General features: G+C 42.6%; 2 protein-coding genes across 5 annotated transcripts in view; one reads left to right on the top strand and one right to left on the bottom strand.

Moving 5' to 3' along the window:
* Positions 1–6,479, top strand: part of Top2b (DNA topoisomerase II beta) — a 61,787-nt gene extending 55,308 nt beyond the window's left edge. For both annotated transcript variants that reach the window (XM_090322332.1, XM_090322323.1), the window contains exons 33-36: positions 1,330–1,440; positions 3,431–3,556; positions 5,023–5,117; positions 5,989–6,479. In XM_090322332.1, coding sequence (XP_090178458.1) covers positions 1,330–1,440; positions 3,431–3,556; positions 5,023–5,117; positions 5,989–6,156 — 500 coding nt within the window. In that variant the 3' untranslated portion in view covers positions 6,157–6,479. The remainder of the gene's footprint in view (positions 1–1,329; positions 1,441–3,430; positions 3,557–5,022; positions 5,118–5,988) is intronic.
* An 81-nt stretch (positions 6,480–6,560) lies between these two features.
* Rarb (retinoic acid receptor beta) overlaps positions 6,561–23,793 on the bottom strand; it is a 177,751-nt gene continuing 160,518 nt past the window's right edge. For all 3 annotated transcript variants that reach the window (XM_090322355.1, XM_090322346.1, XM_090322365.1), the window contains exons 5-8: positions 17,663–17,839; positions 11,449–11,653; positions 10,489–10,647; positions 6,561–8,061 (exon numbers count right to left, since the gene is read on the bottom strand). In XM_090322355.1, the coding sequence (XP_090178481.1) occupies positions 7,865–8,061; positions 10,489–10,647; positions 11,449–11,653; positions 17,663–17,839 (738 nt within the window). In that variant the 3' untranslated portion in view covers positions 6,561–7,864. The remainder of the gene's footprint in view (positions 8,062–10,488; positions 10,648–11,448; positions 11,654–17,662; positions 17,840–23,793) is intronic.

Here is a 23,793-nt window from a genome sequence, read left to right as displayed (position 1 = left end):
TAAAAAGGTGATTTCCCAACAGATTGGTGAGAATAGGCATTATGGAAACATTTAGGTAGATAAGTAGATGTAATCATTTTGTGTCTAGAGCACCCACTTGTTGGTTGGTTTGTTTGTTTTTTAATGCTGGTCCTGGGGTTTGAACTCAGGGCCTAGGGTTTTTTTGTCCATGAGCTTTTTTGCTCAAGCCATATCTCTACTTTATGGCTTTTTCTGACTTACTGGAAATAAGATTCCCATGGACTTTCCTGCCAAAGCTGGCTTCAAACCACGATCCTCAGATCTTAGTTTCCTATGTGTTTTAAATGATTGGCACTTAATACTGTTAATTTTCATTACTCTATGTATTTCTGTGTTGCTTTACAGCAGAGCTAACATTCTTTTTTTCATATATTTTTTATTGTAATTAATAGAAGGGTTACATGATATTTGCCAGATAGATGGTGCATTAATTCTCATACATTGATACCTTTTCACATGTCTTGGTCCCCATTTCCCTCCCCCTACCCCCACACCTCATCTTGTTTTCCTCCCTTCCCTATCCAATTTCAAATAACCAAATACAAATATATCCGATATATCAGGCAACAAAGTGAGATACTGTGACAATAGAGATAGCCAAAGGACAGCAAAAGAGATGAGAGATAACATAGTACCTTAAGGACAACAATCATTCATTATATGGCTTATGTTTCTATATCCTAGAGATCCTTTCATTTAGCGTCCTACTATATGGCCTTTTGTATCAAGGTTTTGCTTGATTGCAAATCTCTGCTAGGAGAGCCCAAGGTTTCTACTGATTATGACAAATGAGGGAAACCATTGAGCCTAAGTTCCTTTGAGTCTGGCTTACCTCACTTAACATGATTTTTTCTGTCTTTCCATTTCCTAACAAATGGGGCAATGTCATTCTTTCTGACAGCAGCATAGAATTCCATTGTGTACAAATACCACATCTTGTTGATCCACTCATCAACTGAGGGACATCTAGGTTGGTTCCATATCTTTGCTATGGTAAATAGTGCTGCAATGAACATTGTTGTGCTGGTGGATTTAGTATGTCCTTGTTTCTGGATAATTGGGTAAATGCCAAGTAGTGGAATTGTTGGGTCATAGGGGAGGTCTATGTTTAGTCTTTTGAGAAGCTGCATTCTTGAGGTAGCACATTAATATACTTTAAATTTTTACCTTTTTAATGTTTTATAGCTTATATGGTCAAAACAAATTTACAAGATCGATTATATAGCTAAAGAGAAGTCAACAAAGAAATCAGTTTACTCAAAAGTCTTTCATAGAATTTTTTTACTAAAAAAGTTTTGACACTTTTAGATTCAGCTAAATTTGACAGCAATGAAGAAGATACTACTTCCGTTTTTTCACCATCATTTGGTTTGAAGCAAGCAGATAAAGTTCCAAGTAAAACAGTAGCTGCTAAAAAAGGTATGTATTTGCTTTTGCTAAGCATTGTATAAAACATAATAATTGACATAAAAGGAAACAGTGTCTTTTGAAACTGTTTACACCAGAATTTTATAAAAGTAATGCAAAGCGGGCCGGGAGTTTGGCCTGGTGGTTAAAGTGTTTGCTTAGCATGCATGAAGACCCGGGTTTGATTCGTTGGTACCACATATATAGAAAAAGCCAGAAGTGATGCTGAGGCTCAAGTGGTAGAGTTCTAGCCTTGAGAAAGTCCAAGGACAGTGTTCAGGCCCTGAGATCAAGCCCAGGACTGGCAAAAAAAAAAAAAGTAATGCAAAGCATCAGTACAATTGCACTTATTTTCTAATCATGTGAAAGGATTCCCCAGGAACTACCTAACACTGTCCCCCAAATAGCTCAGATTATATCTGTATCTCACTTTTACATTTCATTCTATCACCCCCTAAATAAATATTTGCTCTTCAATTCTTATCTTAGGATAAGGCAGTTCTACATCTGGGGAATCCACAGTTACACATACCCTATAATTTTACTTTAAGCTCTCTTCCTTCCTTCTTTTCCTCCCTCCCTTCCTATCTCTCTTCCTCTCTCCCTCTCTCCCTCCCTCCCTCCCTCCCTCCCTCCCTCCAATAGTTCTATTTAAAAAATTGTCTTCAAGCAGTTGTACAAAAACATTGCCATTAGAAAGAAGTTGTCTTTAAGAAAGCAGTTTATGAATACAATGCTTCTTGATTAATGTCACTCCTTTCAACATTCTCACCCTTCCCTCCCAACCTACCTCTTTCCTTTTCTTAATTTTCTAGTATGTACATTGAATTCTTTACTACAGTCTCCTTTTTCTTCATTTGTCTACCCTTATTCGCTTGACCTTACCCACCCCTTTCAGTTACCCATTTCTTGGTGTTTTGTTGAACTTTGTTTTTGCCTTTCTAAGGAATATCACTAATTGAATTCTCCATTGAATCTACCATATTTCAGTTAATACATTTATATACACTTGCATATCACCTTGTATATTTACTCACAAATTTATAAGCTAATTCTTGCTTCCACATATGAGGGAAAACATTCAATCTCTGTCTATCTGGATCTAATTTACCTAACGTAATTTTTCTGAATCTTTCCATTTCTTTACCCATGATACAATATTGTTCTTCCTAATGGATGACCAGAATTCCATTGTGTATATATACACCACATATTTTTGATCCCTTTGTCCACTAAGGAGCATATGAGCTGATTCAGTACCTTGGGTGTGGTGAATGCTGCTGAAATGAACCTGACTGTGCTTGGATCTAATCTCTAGTTTGTCAGCTTGAGAGTGTGTGAATATATATTCCATAGAATCCACACTGGTTTTTAATTTTTAATAGAAAAGTCTAGAGTTCATTCAATCCACTCAATACATTTTTTCCCTCGTTTTACTTACATAAGAAAAACTAATGCTATGTGCAAATGAAGCTGAACAATAAGGTCCGTTTTAAAAACAAAATGCAACAAAGTGAAGGCCTTTTATTGTCTTATCTAGGATTTTCATATTTTACATAAAAATGCCATGTTTAGATTTCAATTATTGCATGGAACTGTCTTGGGTTTTATTCATTGTATTTGAGGTGCCCATAAAAATCCCACATTTTTTCACTAAAACATTTAAAAAAATCTGCAACTTAGAATATTGCTGTACTTGAGTTATAATTAATATGTCAATGATGTTACATTTTTGCCATGGCTATACTATATTTAAAAGTTACTTTTTAATTTCTTTTAATTTCCCTTGTTTAAAATCACAATTGAATTACCTAAAAGCAAATTATGCACCATTAGGTAAGAGCATTTGTCATCTATGAGAAGTCATTTGGTAGCAAGCAGAGGAAATTACATTATTTAGGGCTATTCTATCTCTTACAGCAATATGAAATCTCACTTGTACAGAATTTATTTCATTTTGTTTATTGGTAAGTAATCTATTGTATGAATATTTACTTAATAGGAAAACCATCTTCAGATGCAACCCCTAAGCCCAAGAGAGCCCCTAAACAGAAGAAAGTAGTAGAGACTATAAACTCTGACTCAGATTCAGAATTTGGCATTCCAAAGAAGACTACAGCACCAAAAGGTAAGAATTCTCTGTAAGTCATGTTGTAAAGATTTAGTTTTTTCTACTTCACTGAATTTAGAGAAACTGAGTCACTATTTTATTTCAAATTGTGTTACTTTGCAATAACTGATATATTAAGAATTTTTGGGGTTGGAGTACAGGAAATGCAGTAATTCAGTCTAAGTCACTTTGTTTTCCCAATCAAACACTGAAACTAATGTAAGAATACTCAAGGAGGGCTTAAAAGACCCCCGTGACAAACACATTGCAAGTTGTTATTAAAAAGGCAGATTAGGTCATCATAGGATACCATACCAATAACTGAACTATGGCACTCACTGGGGCGAAGCTAGAGAGATGTAGAACTCCCAGGCTAGAACATTTTCCTTGTCTGAGAAATGAAATAGCTATAATTGGGTCCACATAGGAATTAGCACCAGTTCTTCCTAGCACCCCATCCCCTTTGTCTACAGAATCTGTAAAGGTACATTAAAAATACATACATAAAACATGCTAACACTTTGAGAGTAGCTACTAAGCCTTTTATATAACTGAAGAATAATTTTATTCGTGTTTATTTTACTTCTTAAAGGGGTGGCTGGAATAAGTCCCAGAGGGAATCGGAATGGGAGGGTACAAAAGACCCATAGAGACTGGAGAGCTCAATACTTAAAGTATACGGGTTTGAAGCCTTTATACATTTATAAATACTATTTCATTGCTTTATTTAACTAACATTGACATGTCAAGATCATTCTTACTGATGCAGTTTAGATCATAAGCCTTCAGGATTTTTTTAAGATCTAGAATTGAAATTTAGTTTTGTTGTTATTGTTTGATGTTACTGAGAGATTGAAAATGTCTAGCCAACTAGAGAGTAACCTTTTCTTTCCCCTTCTAATGGTAAGAGTAAGGACTTAGATTAAAAAAAAAAGCTGTATATAGTAAGTATAGCTTTGACAAGCAATGTGAATTGGTAAGGTTATTTTATGATTCACACTGGGAGAGTCAAGGCCATGACTCTGCGATATATAAAATTGGAAGTATTTAAAGCCTTATAATAGTTCAGTGTTAAAAACAATGAGAGGAGTGAGTGAGGGGAGGGAAATGGGGACAAAAACATGAGAAGGGGTATCAATATGTATGAAGTAATGCTCTTTCTATCTGGCAAATATAACTGTAACCCCTCTATTAATTACAATATAAAAAAGCACCCTTGAAAGAGATTTCCTTCTCTGCCCCAAGGACCACATATATAAAATGCCAATATTGTATCAGGAGTTCATTTGTGAAAATTTGCCTGCATGATCTTCCTACTAGTTTAAATGAGTTAGGGAAATTCTTCATGTATGCCATCCGGCGTGGCAGATGGGTCTTTCAGTACCGAGTTGAGTAGGCATTTCAGAGGAACTGTAATGTTCGGCATTTATCTTCTTGTATTGCATTTGTTGTTGGGAAGAAAACAGCTTTTGTATCATTTTAAGGTAAAGGACGAGGGGCAAAGAAAAGGAAAGCATCTGGCTCTGAAAATGAAGGTGATTATAACCCTGGCAGGAAAACATCGAAACCAGCAAGCAAGGTAGTCAACAGCATTTTCTTAGTGATTGTTCTATTCTCATCATCTGTAACTGAAGGGGTTGTAACAGTTTTAAACTTCAAATATCTCATTATTTGGAAGCTTATGTTTGGTTAAAGAATTACCTAGTATAAATTTGTATAATTGGGTTTAGTTCTAACAGACTTTATGTTCTGAGTTAACCTAATATATTCTACTTTGTCCACTGAGGTGTAGTAATTTGTACTACTTGAAATTATGCTATATCTTTTTCATAAACTTGGATTAACTTGATTTTTTAAATTGACTTTTACTAGAGGCAGATTCCTAATTAATCTGGCTCTTCTCCAGATATACCATCATTTTGGCAAATATTTATGCTCTATTCCCATTTTTTTCTTCCCATTTACTTAACATACAAACATAGGTGATTCTAGCTTTATGCTAGTTTGCACTTGACTTCTTTTATTCAGTCTCATGTTCTCTCTCCTGCCATCACTGATGATTCTGGTTTGCATTTTTCATAGACAACTTACAATAGTGTGAACTCACACTGTGCAGGTCTTGCTTTATTCCTCTGAATTTCTGCTAGGTATGTTGGACAACTTAAACTTGTATTAATCTAGGCACTGTGCATACTTGCTGCGTAACAAGGGTGGTGTGAGTTTTGAGGCTACAACCTGGTAAACATGAGACCACTAAAGTGACAAATTATTCTATTTAACCTTTTTCCTTCTGAAATTAGTTTAATACTTAGATTACCATTATAATTCTGATTTTAAAAGCATAATTATTTATAATACTTATTAAGTGTAAGTGACGTATGTGAATAGCACTTCTTAACACTGGAAGTCTCCTTAACTTTGGGACTTTATCTCTGTTTTCTAATGTTTAGAAACTGAAGAAAACATCTTTTGATCAGGATTCAGATGTAGATATCTTCCCTTCAGACTTTACTTCTGAACCACCTTCTCTGCCACGGACCGGTCGGGCTAGGAAAGAAGTAAAGTATTTTGCAGAGTCTGATGAAGAAGAAGATGTTGATTTTGCAATGTTTAATTAAGTGCCCAAGGGCACAAACATTTTTCAACAAATACCTTGTGTTGTCCTTTCGTCTTTTCTGTCTCCGACTTTTGTACATCTGGCTTATTTTAATGTGATGATGTAATTGATGGTTTTTTTATTATTGTGGTAGGCCTTTTAACATTTTGTTCTTACACATGCAGTTTTATGCTCTTTTTTACTCATTGAAATGTCATGTAATGTCTGATTGGCTTGTAGAATTGTTATAGACTGCCGTGCACTAGCACAGATTTTAATTGTCATGGTTGCAGATTACAAAACTGCCTTTTGAAATGAAATTTAAACATTAAAAATGGAACTGTGTTCTCTGTCTCTTTACTGAAGATTAAAAAAATAGAAGCTTCCACACATCTTTAAAATAAATATATTTTATTCTTTGCCAGGAGACTCCATGGAAAAAGGTAAACAGTATATGAACATAGAAAGCATTGTTAAACAATCTCAATGTACAAACAGAGCCAGTGAAAGTACATCACAGACTTGCTAATATATATATAAAAAAAATTCACTAGTGCTTAAATGAGAACTAAGAACCAGACACTTGTTTCTGTTAACCACTCTACCACAGCTTTCACTCTGCTTTATAGTGATTGAACAAGATTGAAGAAGGCAGAGTCTGTGCCATGCCTTTGGGAGTTAACGTTAGCTCCTTGGCATCAAGAAGACTGGGGGGAAAAGAAAGAAAAAGAAAAAGAATGCCGATAACAGGCCTGAATTAGGCAGGACACTAGAGTTACAAGGTCTGGGTGGTAAAACAGTCTGCTAATTATCCCATGAAATTTCCCTAATGGCTTGTGAACAGGTAAACAAACATATTAACACTGAAAAGTGTTTTTGCCTTGGAGGCTATCATTACTGTAAAAATGTAGTATCTTTTTTTTAATTATCGTGTAGTTAAGTCATTAAGTAATAAACCACTTTTAATTTAAAGTGACATTGACAATTGAACCAATGACATTGGATGAACTGAGCTGGCAGTTACACTGATACAGAATTCCCTTCTGCTAGTGTGGTGAATGTGTCTACTTTTACTGGGCAACATGAAATAAAAAATGCAACTGAGAGCATCAAAAAGCGAGGACAAGCTTCCATACTAACTAAATTAGAATATCTTTAGTCCTATCTGGTCATACTGTACAATAGTCCTGTTTCCTTACCTTGATGTCTTGATTATTCCACAAAAGCAAGACTGTTATCTTTTTGGACCTTTCTTAGGTGGATGTGTACAGTAGTCTATTTCATAACCTTGGTAACTTGGTTATTGAGTATGCAAGACAAAAGGAAAGCACCAAACATACAGTATAGAAAGAACAGAGCCGTACTTCTGTATGTACAAAGTCTTCAGAAACTTAACCAGGGGTAAATCATTTCAACTGGGTCTTTGCCATGCAATCTTGACTGTTCAAAGAGGAAAATAGAAGCCTTTAACTAGTTTCTGGTCGCATGAAATGGCTGTTTTAGAATTTGAAAAGTTGGTATTTGTAGGTAAGTTACACAGTGAGGAGTATATATATATATGTATATATATATATCTATATATATGGATACATATGAAAACGTCTTGGTCCTCCTTGGGGTTTTAGTATATTTTCGGTCCAAAAACTAAGCAGCAGTAAAAATGGTTTTTCTTGCATTTTCAATCCCGGAAGTGAAGGTACTAGGAATGTTTGGAGTAGCTGGGAAATGTCTTATTGCACCAGTGGTGACTGACTCACTCCGCTGGTTTCCACTGAGCTGGGTGAGATGCTGGGACTGTGCTCTGCTGTGTTCCCACTGGAATTTGGGGTCAAGGGTTCATGTCCTTCAGAATTCTCCAGCATTTCCTGAATGAGAGGAGGCATTGATCCAGGAATTTCCATTTTCAAGGTAATTACACGTTCTGCACCTTTTAGAAAGAGATAATAGAGACTCAGTTAAGATAAGGACACAAGCTGGGTGAGAAGGGTCTAGTCTCCAACAAAGGTGTTTCCTCAGACTTATTTGAATGAGTTATAAAATACAAACACATCCACTGTCCTTGGAAAAGATCCATTTATTACTATAGTGCTCAAGAACAGAATGCCTGTGTAATTAGAGAAAAATGCTATTGGTGTACTGTGAACTCAGAATCACAGGGTTCTCAAACAGCTCAGGGTCTGAATTTGCTGATCCAAATCAGGGCATTTTACTATTGGAGATGATTGTTTTTTCATGGAAACAACAGCTGCTACCATTGGTCTATTTGAAAACAGAAAGTTGTGCTTCCTCCAAGCTAGCCTAATTGTGCAACAGTGAAGCAGTTTCTACTTTAAAGTAGACTCACTCTTCTAGAAAATGGCATAATTACAAAGAGAACTTTCTAATGAAAGACCAGAAAGACATTATCTTAAAGATGAGAGACAGTGAAAGGGACCAGTTTACCCACTGGTGGAAGAAGTGACTTCAGTACATTGACCTAAATATGCACTGACCCACTAGCCACATATGCTGGTTAAATTTGTTCAATGCAATTAAGAAAACCGCTCCATTTGCCTTAGCTACTTTTCAAGTGCCTGAGAACCACGTGGCCAGTGGCTACTGATTAGTTCAGATTATAGAATATTTCCATAATCACAGCAAATTCTACTAAGCATCACTGCCCTAGACTGATAAAGGGCCTTGTTTTAAGTTAAAGATATTCCTAATTAGATTGTTCAAGCACTAACTGTCATCTGTGTACATTTTGGTTTTTTTAACCTACGCTAGAGATGAACAGTATAACAGTATATCTCACTGATGAGAACAGGTAGAAGGAGCCTAAGAATTCTGTCTCCTTGTTCTTGAAGTTCACTGTATGTGTTTTTCTTTTCATTTCATTTCTGTGTGTGTGTGTGTGTGTGTGTGTGTGTGTGAGAGAGAGAGAGAGAGAGAGAGAGAGAGAGAGAGAGAGAGAGAGAGAGAGAGAGAGAGAGAGACAGACAGACAGACAGACAGACAGACAGAGGGAAGGAGGGAGGGAGGGAGGGAGGGAGAGAGAGAGAGAGAGAGACAGAGGGAAGGAGGGAGGAGGGAGGGAGGGAGGGAGGGAGGGAGAGAGAGAGAGAGAGAGAGAGAGAGAGAGAGAGAGAGAGAGAGAGAGAGAGAGTGTTCTGGGGCTTGGATTTAGGGCATGGGCACTGTCCCTGAGCCGCTTCACCTCACAGCTAGCACTCTACCACTTGAGCCACAGTGCCACTTTGGCCTTTTCTAAGTAGTTTATAGGAGATTAGAGCCTCACACACTTTTCTCAGACTCCTGAGTAGCTAAGATTACAGGCATGAGCCACTGGTGCCTGGCTCACTTTTTGTTTTGTTTTTGCTTTTTTAAGTACTTGATGCAATGTAGAGTTAATTTCTTGGCTTCCTGGGGTCTTTAGGGAGAGAGCATATGAATGGGGAAGAAGGGTAGCAAATAATAGCACATTTGGTAGAGGGATTCTGCTGAATTGTCTCTACATAGAAGGGCTCTACTCTAACATCTCAACTGTGATATGGCTCCAGGCGAATCTGTAATTGCTTGAGCTGCCACACATACTGAAAATAACCTGGCAGAGAAGAGTTATACCTCTCAGGATGCGAAGACTTCCTTTGTTCAGAAGTCTGCAGAAGCAAATCTGCCTGTACACAAGAACAAGACAGCATTGGCTACAACGACAGAAGTCTAGCCAATAACATTTAAGCTATGTACTATTAATTTTCTTTCGGTGTTCAGGAAATTCCAAAATCAAGTTTATATAAGCTAGAGACGTCTGAAAAGCTAGAAGGGAGATATCAATTGCCATGTAGTACAGTCTCTGGAAAAAAAGAAGTTCTCCTAATTAGTTATCAATCTTTAAGACCAATCTATTAGATCATCCAGTGTGGTGGCACAATTCTGTAATCCCAGCTACTCTGGGAGTGACTGTGGGAACATTACAGTTCAAGGCCAGCCAGAGAAAAGAGAAGGAGAACCTATATCACATGCAAGACAAGCTGAGGATGCAGCTCAAGTGGCTGTAGGCTTTCCTAGCAAGCAATGAGAAGGCCCTGGGTTCAAATACCAGTAGCACAAGGAAATAAAAAGTGACTGAATACCAGCTAGCAATAATCCCATGTTTAAGAGATGAACTCAAAACATGGCAAACCTAGGAGTGAAGTTTGAGGATTTTGTGTATTCATGTGAGATGTGAGCAGTGCTTCTTCATTCCATTTTGGTTCCAATGATATATGAGTTCCAAAGCATATGTATGTAGGCAAGATACTCCGCATTAAAACACACGGTTTTAGAAAGAACAGTCCCGATGAAGCCCCTCCCATGGTGCCGTGGGCAAACCTACCCTTCGCACTGATGCTGCGGAGGTCTGTGATTTTCATTAAAATCTTTGGAAACATGTGAGGCTTACTAGGCCGTCTTTTTCTAATGTAAATCTTTAATGCTTCCAGCAATGGTTCTTGTAGCTTATCTACTTTTGTTGGTTCCTCAAGGTCCTGTCGGTCTAGACATTAGGAGGAAAGGATGCAGTCATCAGTGTCAGAACAGAAATGGTGTTTATGTAGGTTACAGGGGTTCTGCCCATTTCCCCTCTCCTGGGTTCCCTGTTCTACTGTACTTGGACCTGGTAATTTGATGACCCAGTGACACTCTGATCTGAATCCCTACGCAACTGCTTTAAGCAGTAATTCTTGACAGCCATTGTCCCCCTCCGTGGTCCCAAGCGCTTTCCATTTCTGGTTTTCTTAGGGAAAGAATTACTTCTTGTGACCAGGAGATGTCAGTATTGAGCTGACTAAAAACAAACCTTGAGCAAGATTGTTAAAAAAGAAAGGTAAATCTGCTCCTTAATTAAAGCCATTACTTTCTAACCACTTGAGATTCAGCCTCCTGTAAGCCAGCAGGGGTCACTACAAAGAAGAAAAGCATATTTTATTCCAGTCCTCCAGGGACTGGTGGGGAGGCCCAGGCAATAACTTGTGTTCCCAGCCACTATATTAACACACGGAACATGCAATTCCCGTGGGTCATCATTAAAATGTCCCTAGGTAATTTATTTTATAATAGTATGGTCCTGCCTTCTTCAAAAAATGTACTCGTGGAAGCAGGAGAAATAGCATTTCGGCATTTCTTTCAGAGCACAGGGAATATTATCTTTAAAATTTACATTAAATGCAGAAATGTAATACAGAAAGATACAACAAACCCAGGCATGTGTGTTTTATTCACATGCCTACCCCCGAGAAGAATAAGTCCAGAATGGAGACAAGGGATTCCCCTCGAGGATTTTCTAGGAAGCGGATACCTCCACAGATTAGGCAGATGGCACTGAGAAGGCCAGTTTCGGTGTCATCCATTTCTAAAGGCAAGAGCTGGTTGGCAAAAGTGAACACAAGGTCTGTGAGAGGACCAAATCCAGCGTTGTGCATCTGAGTTCGATTTAGGGTAAGGCCATCAGAAAAGGTCATGGTGTCTTGTTCTGGGGTATATCTGGTACAAATTCTAAGAATCTGAAAGAAAGGAAAATAAAAAACATTCAGTGGATCATCTAAGCCAGTCCTGCCAGCAGAAACCACAGGTAGGTAGGAAGTTTTCAAGGCACTTGGCCATCATCTCCCAGGGCAGTTTGTCCTTCTATGCCAACTCTGGGCTTGACCACAGGACCCCATGACCACAGGCCATGGGGGTGACAGATATGAAGAATGTTCCATGCCTACTGCTTTACAGCTACCTCCTCTCTCCATACCAGTCCCCAAACGTAAAACCTCTCAGGTTTTATGACTTCTCGCTCAGGACCCATTTGGGCACCAGTGTCATTTGTGCACTGGTCCTGTGTCCCAAGTACCCCAGAGGTAAACTGGGATGCCTAAGACCACTCATACAATAGTAACAAAGTCTAGAACACAGACTAAAGTCTCCTCATCACCCAAAGGGATGTTGGAAAGTTCTGTCTTCCTGGAGAGGATCCTGTGAGAGTCAGCTAGTAGAGTCAATACTGATAGGCTCAAGAAAAAAAAATCCCCAGCTGAAACTCTATATAGAGCACGCTGTTCTAAATATTCACCAGCAGAAACCTGTCCCTGTTGAATCCTTCCTTCCTCCCTCCCTTCCTCCCCTCCTTCCTTCCTTCCTTCCTTCCTTCCTTCCTTCCTTCCTTCCTTCCTTCCTTCCTTCCTTCCTTTTTTTGTGGCCTCCTCAATATCAACTCTGCTCTTTTTCCTTGCTCAGTAACTTCTGGCCTTCTTTGTGCCTCAGTCACAACTTGGCACAAGCTTATTATTCCCTCTGCCTCTGAGGACTTTCCCTGGATCTCCATTTGTCTGACTTTTCCTAATAAGCACTCAGATTAAATGGTACCTGTTGAGAGAGCACAGCAAACATGCTTCCTTAGAACCCATTATTTTCTAGCCTCTCATCTTTTTGTTTTGAAATAGGAAATAAGCTTGTATAAAATTGAGGTCATGTGTGGGAGTTAAGATATATTTGGGAACTCTTTGATACTCCTTCCTGGAGTCTGGGCATGATGTAGGGAAGTCATTTTGCTTCTTGACCACCTGTGGAAGTGAGGGTGAGTGACTTCTGACTCTGGGTCCTCTAAGATGTGGCCTCTCCTTGCTTGTTTTCTTGAGTCTCCAGCTCTAAGAGAAGCAGTGGACAAGACATAAGAATCTAAATAGCCCTGTGGAGAGTTTCTGCATGGCAAGACATTGAGACCTCCCACCAGGAACCAATACTGATTGCTGGGCAGATGCACTGTGCCAGCTGTCACCATCAGGCCCTGGACTGTCGCCCACATATCCTGATTGTAAGCAGCCGAGCCAGAGTTTGTCAGTGAGTCTACATACCTTCCTGGTCTCCCCCATAGCTCACTGTCTTTTAAGCTGTCAAGTTTCCTGGTTATTAAAAAGCAATAGGTAAGTGAGCAGAGATTGTACATGAACCTCAAAGATAAAGCCTAATGAATTTTCTCCAATGATAACTCCGAGTCACCACAGCCAGTATCCAGGTGGGAATATTTCCACATGGAGGGGCTCCCTGGGCTCTTATAAATGAATCTTCATCTCTGAAAATAGAATCTTTTGGCTCCTATTTGTTTTTTCTTTATTTTTTTATGGGTCATGGGGCTTAAACTCAGTCTGGGTACTGTCCCTGAGCTCCTCAGCTCAAGGCTACTACCTACCCTTGAGCCAAGGCCCATTTCCTGTTTTCTAGAGGTTAATGGGAGATAAGAGTCTCAGGTCTTTTTGTGCCTGGGTTGGTTTGAACCTTGATCCTCAGATCTCAGGCTCCTGAGTAGCTAGGATTATAGGCGTGAGCCGCTGCGCCAGCTTTGGCTCCTATTTCTATAGGTCAGTGTCTCCTATGTTTGCACTAAAGATAAGTAGAATCACACAGTGTATTGCCTTTTGCATCTGACTTTTACTCACTCCAGATGTGTCTGTGAGATTTGTCTTAATGGTAGTAACTGTGGATGTATGCCATTCTTTTGCAGAGTATGCCACAGTAGGAGTACATTCTCCCCCCCCCCCCCCTCTCTCTTTCTGGGTATGCTTGGACTAAGGACCTGGGCTGTTCCTTGGCTTATTTGCTTAAGGCTTATTTGAGCCATAGCTCAACTTCTAGCTTTTTGCTGACAGATGAAGATGGATTTTTCTACTGGGGCTGGCTTTGAACTATGCTCCACAAATCTCAGCCTCCTGAGTAGATAGGATTCCGGGTGTGAGCCATCCATACCCCACGTTACATCCTGGTTTATTGTCTTCACGGCACTTGCCCCTATCCAGGCTTACTGACCTAGCTCCCTTGTACAATAGCACTGTGCAATGGGGCTGCTCTCAGCAGGGTCTCGTGCATCTAGGCCAGTGCCTTCCCTGGAGTGAGTGTTTAATGAACATATGCTGGATAAATGGACTACATTCTCTCATCAAATTCTCTCTCACCTTTTAAGCTCCTAAGGGGGATCTTAGGGTGCCCTGTTTCCCACCAAGGAGAGAGCACTCTCCCCTGCTCTCCCCCTGCTATGTACACTGATTGTATCTGTCTGACAAGTTGAGCAGATCCTCATATGACTTGACTTTCTCCTTAAGTGCTCATGGGAAATTTAAAATACGATAATAACTACCATGGGACATAAGTGGGACTGCTGTGGGGAGCATCCTTTAGCCAGCAGGAGTCCCCTGGCACCGCACCTGCATTTATCCCAGCACTCTCACGGCCTCTCTTGAAATGCTAAGAGAACCCAGAGAGTCTGGCAGAACAATTTAACCATATACTTTCGACCTAACACATCCCAAATTGTCTCAACATGTAATCAATATAAAACTCATTACAGAGATGCATGACATTTCTAAACACACCTTCGGAAAACCTACATTTATTCTGCAGCTGCTACCCTTTAGACAAGCCACATTTCAGGGTGCTTGAGGGCCCCAGGGCTTGTGTGACTACTTACCCAGACAGAGGGCTCAAAGTGCCCTTCCCCAGAACTCAGTACTACCCGGCTTCTCTATGCTGGGGACAACTGTTCACTTAAAGAGGTGCTTTCTAAGTGCCAGTACTTAGCTCTTACCCCCGCCCCCACCTTAGTGGGGAAGAGTTTTAGGCCCATTTCACAAACTCAGCTCAGAGAGGCTCCAAGTTCCTACAATTTCTAGCGGCAGGGCTGATGTCTGACGCTGGGTATTTTCTCCCCTTTCTAATCTCTGACATGGTGATCCTTCCAGACCCCTGGTGAGAAAACAGCTAGCAAGCCCCAGGACTGCCCCACCGTGGGGACCATGAGCAGCCACACTGTCTCTGGACCTCGGGAATCACAGTCATGGCTTCAAGTCATTCAGGCCCTGGCTGGGCATCAGCAGAAGCAGGGTGCTGGTGTGACTGGCACGGGACTGTTTCGTTGAGGAAGGAAGGGCAGTGACCCAGGGAAACCAACTGTCCATAGGGTGAGGTGCCATACTTGAAGCCTGAGATGCCTTACTCACAAAGTAGTGGAAGGTAGGATTTGAACTTGAACCCTGACGCATGTGCTCACCCACCCATTAATACTGATTCCTCCCTTTCTTCCACAGTGATCAATCCCCCAACAGGCCCTCGATCTTTCCAGAAGGTGCTGGTGAGGGGACAGGCCCTCAGGACGCAGTCGGGGATGTCAGGGCTGGCCTGGGACCTCTTTAGACAAGACTGTGCTTGTGCGTGTGTGCAGGCCAATCATGGGGCTTGAAGTCAGGGCCAGATTGTGGTTCCTGAGCTTCTTTTGCTCAATGCTAGTGTTCTACCACTTGAACCTCAGCTTGGCATCCGGCTTTTTGAGGGGGGATAGTTTTGTAATGGAGATAAGAGTCTCACAGGCTTTTCTGCCCAGGCTGGATTTGAACTGTGATCCTCAGATCCCAGTCTCCTGAATAGCTAGGACTGAGCTACTACTGTCCACTTTTAAAGAACATGTCGAGGGGAACAGAGCAACAGCTGGTGAAGGAGCAGGCAAAGCAAACACGGAGGGCTCTGGGCAGAAACAGTCCACTGTGCAGAAGCTCTGGACCATGAATGAGTTGGGCTGAGGTTGGAAAAAGGGACCAGAAAACAGTGCCCCTGCGAGACCAAACCTAGGTAGCAGTTACTCCATTCTCTACTAATTTCTTAAAGAGGATGCCTGGGTTGGGGTGAAACCTGCTGAATGTCCCACTTTAAATACAGAAGCTCTTGCTTCATGCTGTCAGCTTGTCATCAATATTGTTACTGATTTGCCCCCGTCGCTGTTACAAGAGGTATGGCTCTCCCTGTGGTCTCTGGCTCTCAAGGGTCCGCATTTATGTCTCCCATCCTCTCGAGATTCTCCACCTGAGAGACTTGGCTTTTGAGGGTTGGTTCCGGTGTCCTAATGTGTGCCGCCCCACCCCTCCAGCTTTTCATCTGTAAAGTGGGGTGATTTCTCATCTCAGGCTCACTGAGTCGCATGCGGATCAAAGGAGATGAGGCTGGCAAACTCCAGATTAATGTTGCTCAGCACTTCTGATTGTTCTGAATGAACCTGGGTTTACCCCACACTCTGGAGTTTAATGAGAAGGAAAATTGCACCTTCTCACAATCTCTGGCACCTGCAGGCTACCAAGTTATTAACAGTGTCCTTGGGTCTAACTAGCAAATGAAGGAGCTGTAAACAATTTGGCTTCCCACTCAGCTACCCCATGCCATGGTTTTAATGTGTCCCACACATTTGTGCTAAAAAAGTACCTGAATTGAAGTTGCGTGGATGTGAGGCCTTTGGGAGGCAATTAGCATTCCATAAGATTGTTAGGGTGAACCCCTGCCCCCAAAGATGGACTGCAGCTTTATAAATAGAGGAAGCAAGAGAACAGACTCACTCTGCATCTCCACATGACACCCTCTGCCTTTTGAGGCAGCCATAAGGCTTCACAAGTTCTGAGTGAGTGTAAAGCTGTACTCTTGGGCTGCCCAGTCTCCAGAAGCTTCCATTCTCTACAAATTACCCTCTTTCTTTGTTATATAACAGAAAAGTCACTAAGACCACCTCCCCTCCCACCCGCACCCTCAAGCCCTGCCTTTTCTTCCCGCCTTCAGGCGTTGTTTAGCAGATGAGCGCTTCCCTAAGTTGTGAAGGTGAAATAAAAATAAAAATCTATGCCTTCGAGGCACTGTGAAAGTGAAATATATAGCTCTCTATTTTCAGATGCGTTCTGTGCTTTTTCATCCTTCAAACAAGTGCACCCCATCCTGATCTGAGAGATGGTGGACAGCAGAGACCAGCAGAGGCCAGCAGAGACCAGCAGAGGCCAGCAGAGACCACAGAGGAGGAGATGCAGCCTCAGCCGTATCCTCTCCAACTCTAGAAACTTGACTTGTGACAACGGCAAGGGACTAAATGGCATCAGAAATACCCTTTCTTTCAGTTGAGGAAAAAGGCCCACTTGGGCTGCTAGACAGAATCCATTCTCTTTGCATTTCTCTGTGGGAGCCCTGATCCTCAAGCAGTGGTGTTAAGTGATGTGGCCAGGAGGTGGATTAGGTTTAGATGAGGTCAGGTGGGTGGAGCCATGAAGGGTTCAGTGCATGTAAGAGCTGAAAGAACCTGGGGCAGGGGCTGGAGCCAGGGTTCCTTGGGCTACCTCCAGGTGGTTTAGCCTGAAGGATCCTCACCCAGGCAGTCTTTCACTCCCCCCCCCCCCACCACAGCAGGGCTGCCCCATGGAACAGATTTCCATGTCCCATGAGGCTCTGGGGCAGTGGGAGCCTGAACAGAAGGAAAGAAGGTAGTTGTTCTAATGAGTTTGCTTAGCCTGGACAGGGCATAGGTAACCTCATGAGGAAGGGCGAAAGCCACGATCATGGAGGTCTCCCTCTTGAGGGGGATCCTACACTGGGGAGGGAGAGTCCACAATTCTGCACCACTCCAGGCCTCTCCCAGAGGGAATTGTTAGGAAGTGAAGCTGGGAGCTTCTCATGTTGATGAGGGCTCCCCCTTCTTCCCTTCCAACACCCCAAGAGCTCAGAAAGACTCATACCAGGATGTCCAAGCAGGCAGCCTTCAGCAGGGTGATCTGATCTGCAATGGTCAAGCTGGTGAAACCCGGCAGACGCTTGGCAAACTCCACGATCTTAATAATGCACTTGGTGGCCAGTTCACTGAACTTGTCCCAGAGACCCAGGTCCAGTCGGACTCTATGGTCAGCGCTGGAATTCTGAGGAGAGAGTGGGAGGGAGAGGGAGGAAGATGGGGAAGAAGAGGGAGAGGGGGAGGGAGAGAGAGGGAGAGGGAGAGAAAGGGATAGGAGAAGAGAGGGAGAGAGAGAGAGAATACCATTAGGTATATGATCTGGAAGCCTAGATAAGGCAGATAACTCAACATGACTTCTGTCAATGGGCTACCATCACCGTCTTGAACAAGGAGCATCTTGGTAGAGGGGGGGTATATTCAGGCTTGTAAAATGTGCAAAAGCATATCCCAGTACCACAGAATGACGCAGGAACTGTTAGTGGTGGCAAGTTTTTCTTGTATACTGTTTTCCAGCTAATAGTGGGGAAAAAATTATGGGGTGACGATTTGCTGTGTTACAACCCTAACAAGCTAATGGCTCTAGATTGGCCTTCAGTGAGGGCCCTTAGTGCAAATATCTTAGAACCTTGACACATGGGTTCTAATCCATCCTGATGCAAATAAACACTGCCACTTATCCTGTATAGTCTGGCCCAGAGCAGACTATAAACTTGAATCAGAAGGATCTGTAGATCTGTAGATCTAACTGGAGGAAATTCACAGCCATGGTAAACAGCATCATGGAGATATATCCAGAAACCCTATAAGAGCAGCAAGTAAGTTTCCTCAATGAAAACAAGGCAAGGAGATAAAGAACTAGAGAGGAACCTGGAGATTAAAAGTGATTCAACTCAGAAGTGGAGCTGTGGTGGTAGCCTTGAGCTGAAGAGCTCAAGGACAGCGCCCAGGCCCAGAGTTCAAGTCCCACAACTGACAAAAAAAATGGGCTAGGAGTTTGGCCTAGAGGTAGAGTGCCTCACATGCATCATGAAGACTCAGGTTCAGTTCCTCGGCACCACAGATATAGAAAAAGCCGATGTGGTGCTATGGCTCAAGTGGTAGAGCACTAGCCTTGAGAAACCCAAGGACAGTGCTCAGGCCCTGAGTTCAAGCCCCAGGACTGGCAAAAAAAAAAAAAGTAATTCAACTCAACTGCCTCACTGTTAACAAATGTTAGCAGAATTATGATTGAAGCTACCCAGTGGAGGCTATGAATCTCATAGAGAGGGAAATAAGGCTATAAGATGGATGGCTTTCAAAAGCATTTTCTAGATGAAAGAAGGTAGATATAAAGTGCTTCCATGTACATGGCATCCTGGAAAAGGTAAACCATAGTGGCAGCAAAAACAAATCTGTAGTCCCATGCGACCAGACGGGATTGACCCACAAGGTACACCGTGGAATCTTCTGGAGTAGTAGAAAATGTTGGCGGATGCTGGTAGCTCATGCCTGTAATCCTAGTGACCCAGGAGGCTGAGCTCTAGAGATCCCTGTTCGAAGCCAGCCAGGGAAGCAAAGTCCGTGAGACACGGATCTCCAATTAATAATTAGAAAACCATAGGTGGCACTGTGCCCCAAAGTGGTAGAGTGCTTGCTGGCCTTGAGAACAAAAGCTCAGGGACAGTACCTAGGCTCTGAGTTCAAGCACTATAGCCTATGAAAGAGAGAGGGGGGGCAGAAATTGAGGTCATAGCTACATTATTGCTTAGTTCTGCACAAATATCAAGTCATGCCTTAAAGAAAAGATTTAGAAATTACACAGGTAAATTGTACTCCAAATACTTAAAAGACATTTAGGAGATGTATTTGATAAGTTTTGAACCTCACCCAAATCTCAACCCAAACGAGTGGCTTCAATTCAAAGGGGTTGTGGAAAAACTAGAAATTTGAGTGATCGAGGTGTCTGAGATGCTAACTTTAATAATAGCACAGCAATTTGATGTTGTTTAGAGAAGTTATTCTCATGCAGAACACACATTGAAATACAGGTAAAATGATAGGAAGTCTGTAATTTCCTTTCAAGGAGCACGAAAGGTGTCAAAGCTGAGACTGGCTGGGAAAGGATCTTAGGGTTTAGCACACTATTTTACTTTTGTGTTACACTTGAATCACTCATAATTAAAAGCCTCTGATCTGGCTGGTCAGGGTACTGCTACTACTGCACGTGGTGGTTGGTTAAGGAAAGAACATGTGCCCCAAAGCAGACCAACGAGGTTAGAGCTCAGACTTTGGTTGGAAGAATTGAAGAAATCAAAGCTCTCACTAGTGGGAATAAAGGTTGTCAAGAGCTTTTAGAGCCAGCACGTAGAAAAGACCTCCCTAAAAAGTAGGGCACCTGGAAGAAAAGCTGAGAAGAAAGACAGCAGAGTGGCTCAGTCACTGAAACAAAGGGCTGCTAGATAAAAAGCCCTCACCTCACCCACACCGTTATTATTATTGTTATTATTCAAGTTGAGTTGGGTTTGGATTTTGTCACCTGCAACAGGAAGAATTCTGACTAATGCACAGTTTGGGCTTCCGAGGTTGAGGTCTGAGGTCTCAGAACTGTCAGGACTTGGGGAGGTGGTAGATAGGAGCGGGTGGTTTCTGCCCTCCGTGAATGACCACCTCCTGCCTGGATTACCACAGTAGCCTCTCCCCATGGGCTCACCGATCCCATATCCCATCCTGGCCTCCTCAAAGCAGTAAATCTGTTTTTGTTTTGTTTTGTCATTTGTGGGGCTTGAACTATGGGCCTGGGTGTTATCCCTGAGCTCTTTTGGCTTAAGGTTACTGCTCTGCCATTTGGAGCCACAGCTCCACTTCTGGTTTTCTGATGGTTAATCGGAGATAAGGGTCTTACATGTTTTCCTGCCTGGGCTGGCTTTGAACCACGATCCTTAGATCTCAGGGGGTTGAAGTAGCTAGGGTTATAGGTGTGAGCCAGCTGCGCCCAGCAGTAAGTCTATTCTTATCACATCAGTTAACGACACAGGTCCTCATTCAAAAATCTCATAAGCTTCTGAACCCCCTTAACCCCCTAAAGTGCTTCCTCCCAGATTTGGAAGCAAGCCCTGGTTTGACTGACGGAGGTAGGGGTTACCATATGGGGCTTCCTTGATCAGGCTGGCAGGGCCTCTTGGGTCTGTTTGCTAGGCGCACTGTCCTCTAGCCTCCCAATTTCCTCATGACCTACTTCCTCATTCCCTGTCTCTGAGCAAATGCCACCTCCTCTTCTTGCATCATTCCTGGTCCCTCTGGACCCTACTCTCACCCTTATCTCTGATTTGTGACTCATTACTAGTTTTGTCACTGCCACCCTGCAGATGACTGACCCAGTGAGCACACAGTAGGACTCCACAAAGTCTGTTCTTTAGTGAAGGAGGTTTCCAGAAATCCTGACTTGTTTGAAATGTGCCAGGATGCCGCTCATTCTGATGACTGTACACTGAGACTCTGAGATACTGTCTAGTATCTCTGAGGGTCTAGCCTCAGAGAAACTGCTTTTTTTGGTGGTGGTGAAGAGCCAGCAAATGGGAGAGCTCCCCAGGGCTAATGGGTAGCCCCCCAAGAATGCCCTCAGATGGATACAGGGACCTCCCTCCTCCCTAGCAATGGCTTTCCCACGTCAGCTAATGCAATCCAGAGCTTGCAGAAGGGAGGCCACGGGTTGTGGAAGGCCCGCTCAGAAGTGGGTTTGCATCCTCCACATTAATTTTATGCCTTCCTCAAGGACCTCAGCCCCAAGCAATACACTCAGGGGACATCAGATCAAGATGTGTGGCTACTGAGGCTGTAATTAAATTTAATAGGCAGTTTATCCGGTTTGCAGGAAGATGTCAAGGAAGCGACAGACAGAAGCAAGCTGATGGGGGAAATCATTTTGCAAGGATGTATCCATCTGGAAATAAAAAAAAAGAAAAAACTGCATTGCCCGACCCAGCAAGTGTGAAGAAATCTTCATCAGCGGCGAGATGGCCACTCCATCATGCGGGGACTGTCGCGCTTCTATTAAAAATAATGCACAGCTGAGCAGCGGTATGTAAATCTAGCTCGCTATTATGCAAACGGAAGGAAGAGGCAGTTAATAAAACACAAAATAACCCAGTATTTTATTATCCCGGTGGCTGATTCATAGGCACAAAGCTGCCGGTGCTTTAGGGATTGTCTCCCAGGCCCAGTAGGCTGCTGAGGAATCAGGGTCCTTGAGGACCAGTGCCTGGATTTTAGGGAGGTCTTGAATCCCAACCGAGCACACAGAGCACAAAAGGAGGGCCCAGAGGTGCTGAGTCAGCGCAGGCAGTGGCAGGGAAAGGATCCGAGGAGAGGGAGTGCTTGGCCCAGAATTCAGCTCTCTCCTTCCCTGGCTGTCCATCTAGCCTAGCTATCTGTCTGTCAGCCTTCTACCAAAGGCCCCTGTCTACCACTTCCATACAATGCTATACCCTGTGACCCTCCTCCCTCAGAGCCTTGTTAAGCCCCACAATAAAACCCAAGCAAGTGGCCATTTTATTTATGCATTTTTATCCATCCATTGAGTGATTGATTGATGGCCGCACAAATAGTTCTCTTTCTCTTGCTGGTTTGGGCCTCTGCTGCCACGTGTTGCTTTTCTGTATGGTTTGCTTATTTGTTTTTCTACGTAATATGTTGTATGTGTGTGTATGCAAATTATTGAATTTCTTATGAGCCTACTTAACATACATTGCACTGGACCTAACAGTTGAGACCTGACAGGCAATGAATACAAGTTAGCACCATTTCTGACCAGTTTTACTTTTAGCCAACCAAGGTGAAATGACTGCTGTCTTTAAAATGCCATTGAAGATAACTCCTGGCTACCACAGTGGCTCCTTAGCTTTTGTGGCTCCTTAGCAAGAACTGGAAATCCTTTGGGGTGTCCCTAGCCTACAGAGGACTACGGAGGAAGGGGTGGGAGGCAGTGGTTTAAATCTAGTTCTGAAGGATGCGCAAGGGGTGCTAGAAATTCAGGGTGACTGCAGCTTCTGGGCCATTGAAGGCTTCTTGAAGTCTCTAGGCACATGTAAGAAAGATCAAAAGGGCTGCTCCTGGGGCCATGTTTATCCCATTCCATTTGCTGGGAATTTCTTTTCCTTTCTCCACCACTCAGCCAGCTCCTGGGCACGCCACATGGTGCCTAGAAAGTATTCTTCAAATGATGAGAACTTGCGTGTGCTGCCTGAGTTTCTAATGGCTTGCGACACTTATGACAGAATTTGATTTTCAGCCAGAATTCACAACACAGCCACAAGCCTAGAGGGTAAGCACCTCACACTCCAATTCTACTCTCAGTAGGAATGATGGATCACATTCTTTTTTCTAACACAACGTCTTTTGCAGTCCTAACATCCAGAACTTCACTATAGAACTTGGTTTGCAAATCAGCCTTTACAAAGGTAATCTGGTTAGTGAGGCTGTTGGGTGTGCCCTAATCCAGCTTCACCAGTGGCTTTATGAAAAAAGAAAATTTGGACCCACAGAGGAAAGAGGAAGAGGGAAGAGACGGGCACTGGGTTGTTAAACCACTCGTTGTCTGCAACATCAGAGGATAATTTCCCTTTAATCTATCACTTTATTTTTGGATGTCCAGCCTCCCCAAAGCATGACAGAGTCAGTAAATGTTGTCTAAGCCATCAGTCCCTGTGACTTCTACAGCAGCTCTAGGGAGCTAATTCGATAGGTCACCATCAATGTGGCCCAGAAAATCACAAGCTGGTGTGGATGACGAGTGGAGCGCGTGTGTCCACCACCAAGAAAGGAAGGCTTATAAATGACGGGCTGGTTCTGGGAAGACAGCTCCGAGGTGACAGAAAAGGATGAGAACCCAAGGTCATGACTCCCCACCCGTTCTTCCTCACCTGCTGCTTCTCCCTCCTGGGAGGCCAGCCTCCTCCCTCCCCAGCTTCAGGTTTTCATGAGCAAACTGGCTTAGCATCAACATTGCTTTTCCTAAACACAAAGCCGGGTCTGTCAAGAGCTAGAATACGGCTTGCACTGTCCTTCATTCTCCATAGCATTTCTAGAAAGCCTGTTGGGAAGTGAGTGGTTATGTCTAAGGTTTTTTTTTTTAAATTTTTAGTGGATTAAGGGCTCTGTAGC

This window comes from Megascapheus bottae, chromosome 2 (assembly GCF_031878675.1).
Source record: "Megascapheus bottae isolate mThoBot1 chromosome 2, mThoBot2.hap1, whole genome shotgun sequence".
Lineage (NCBI taxonomy): Eukaryota > Metazoa > Chordata > Mammalia > Rodentia > Geomyidae > Megascapheus > Megascapheus bottae.
This window is presented reverse-complemented; position numbering and strand designations above follow the sequence as displayed.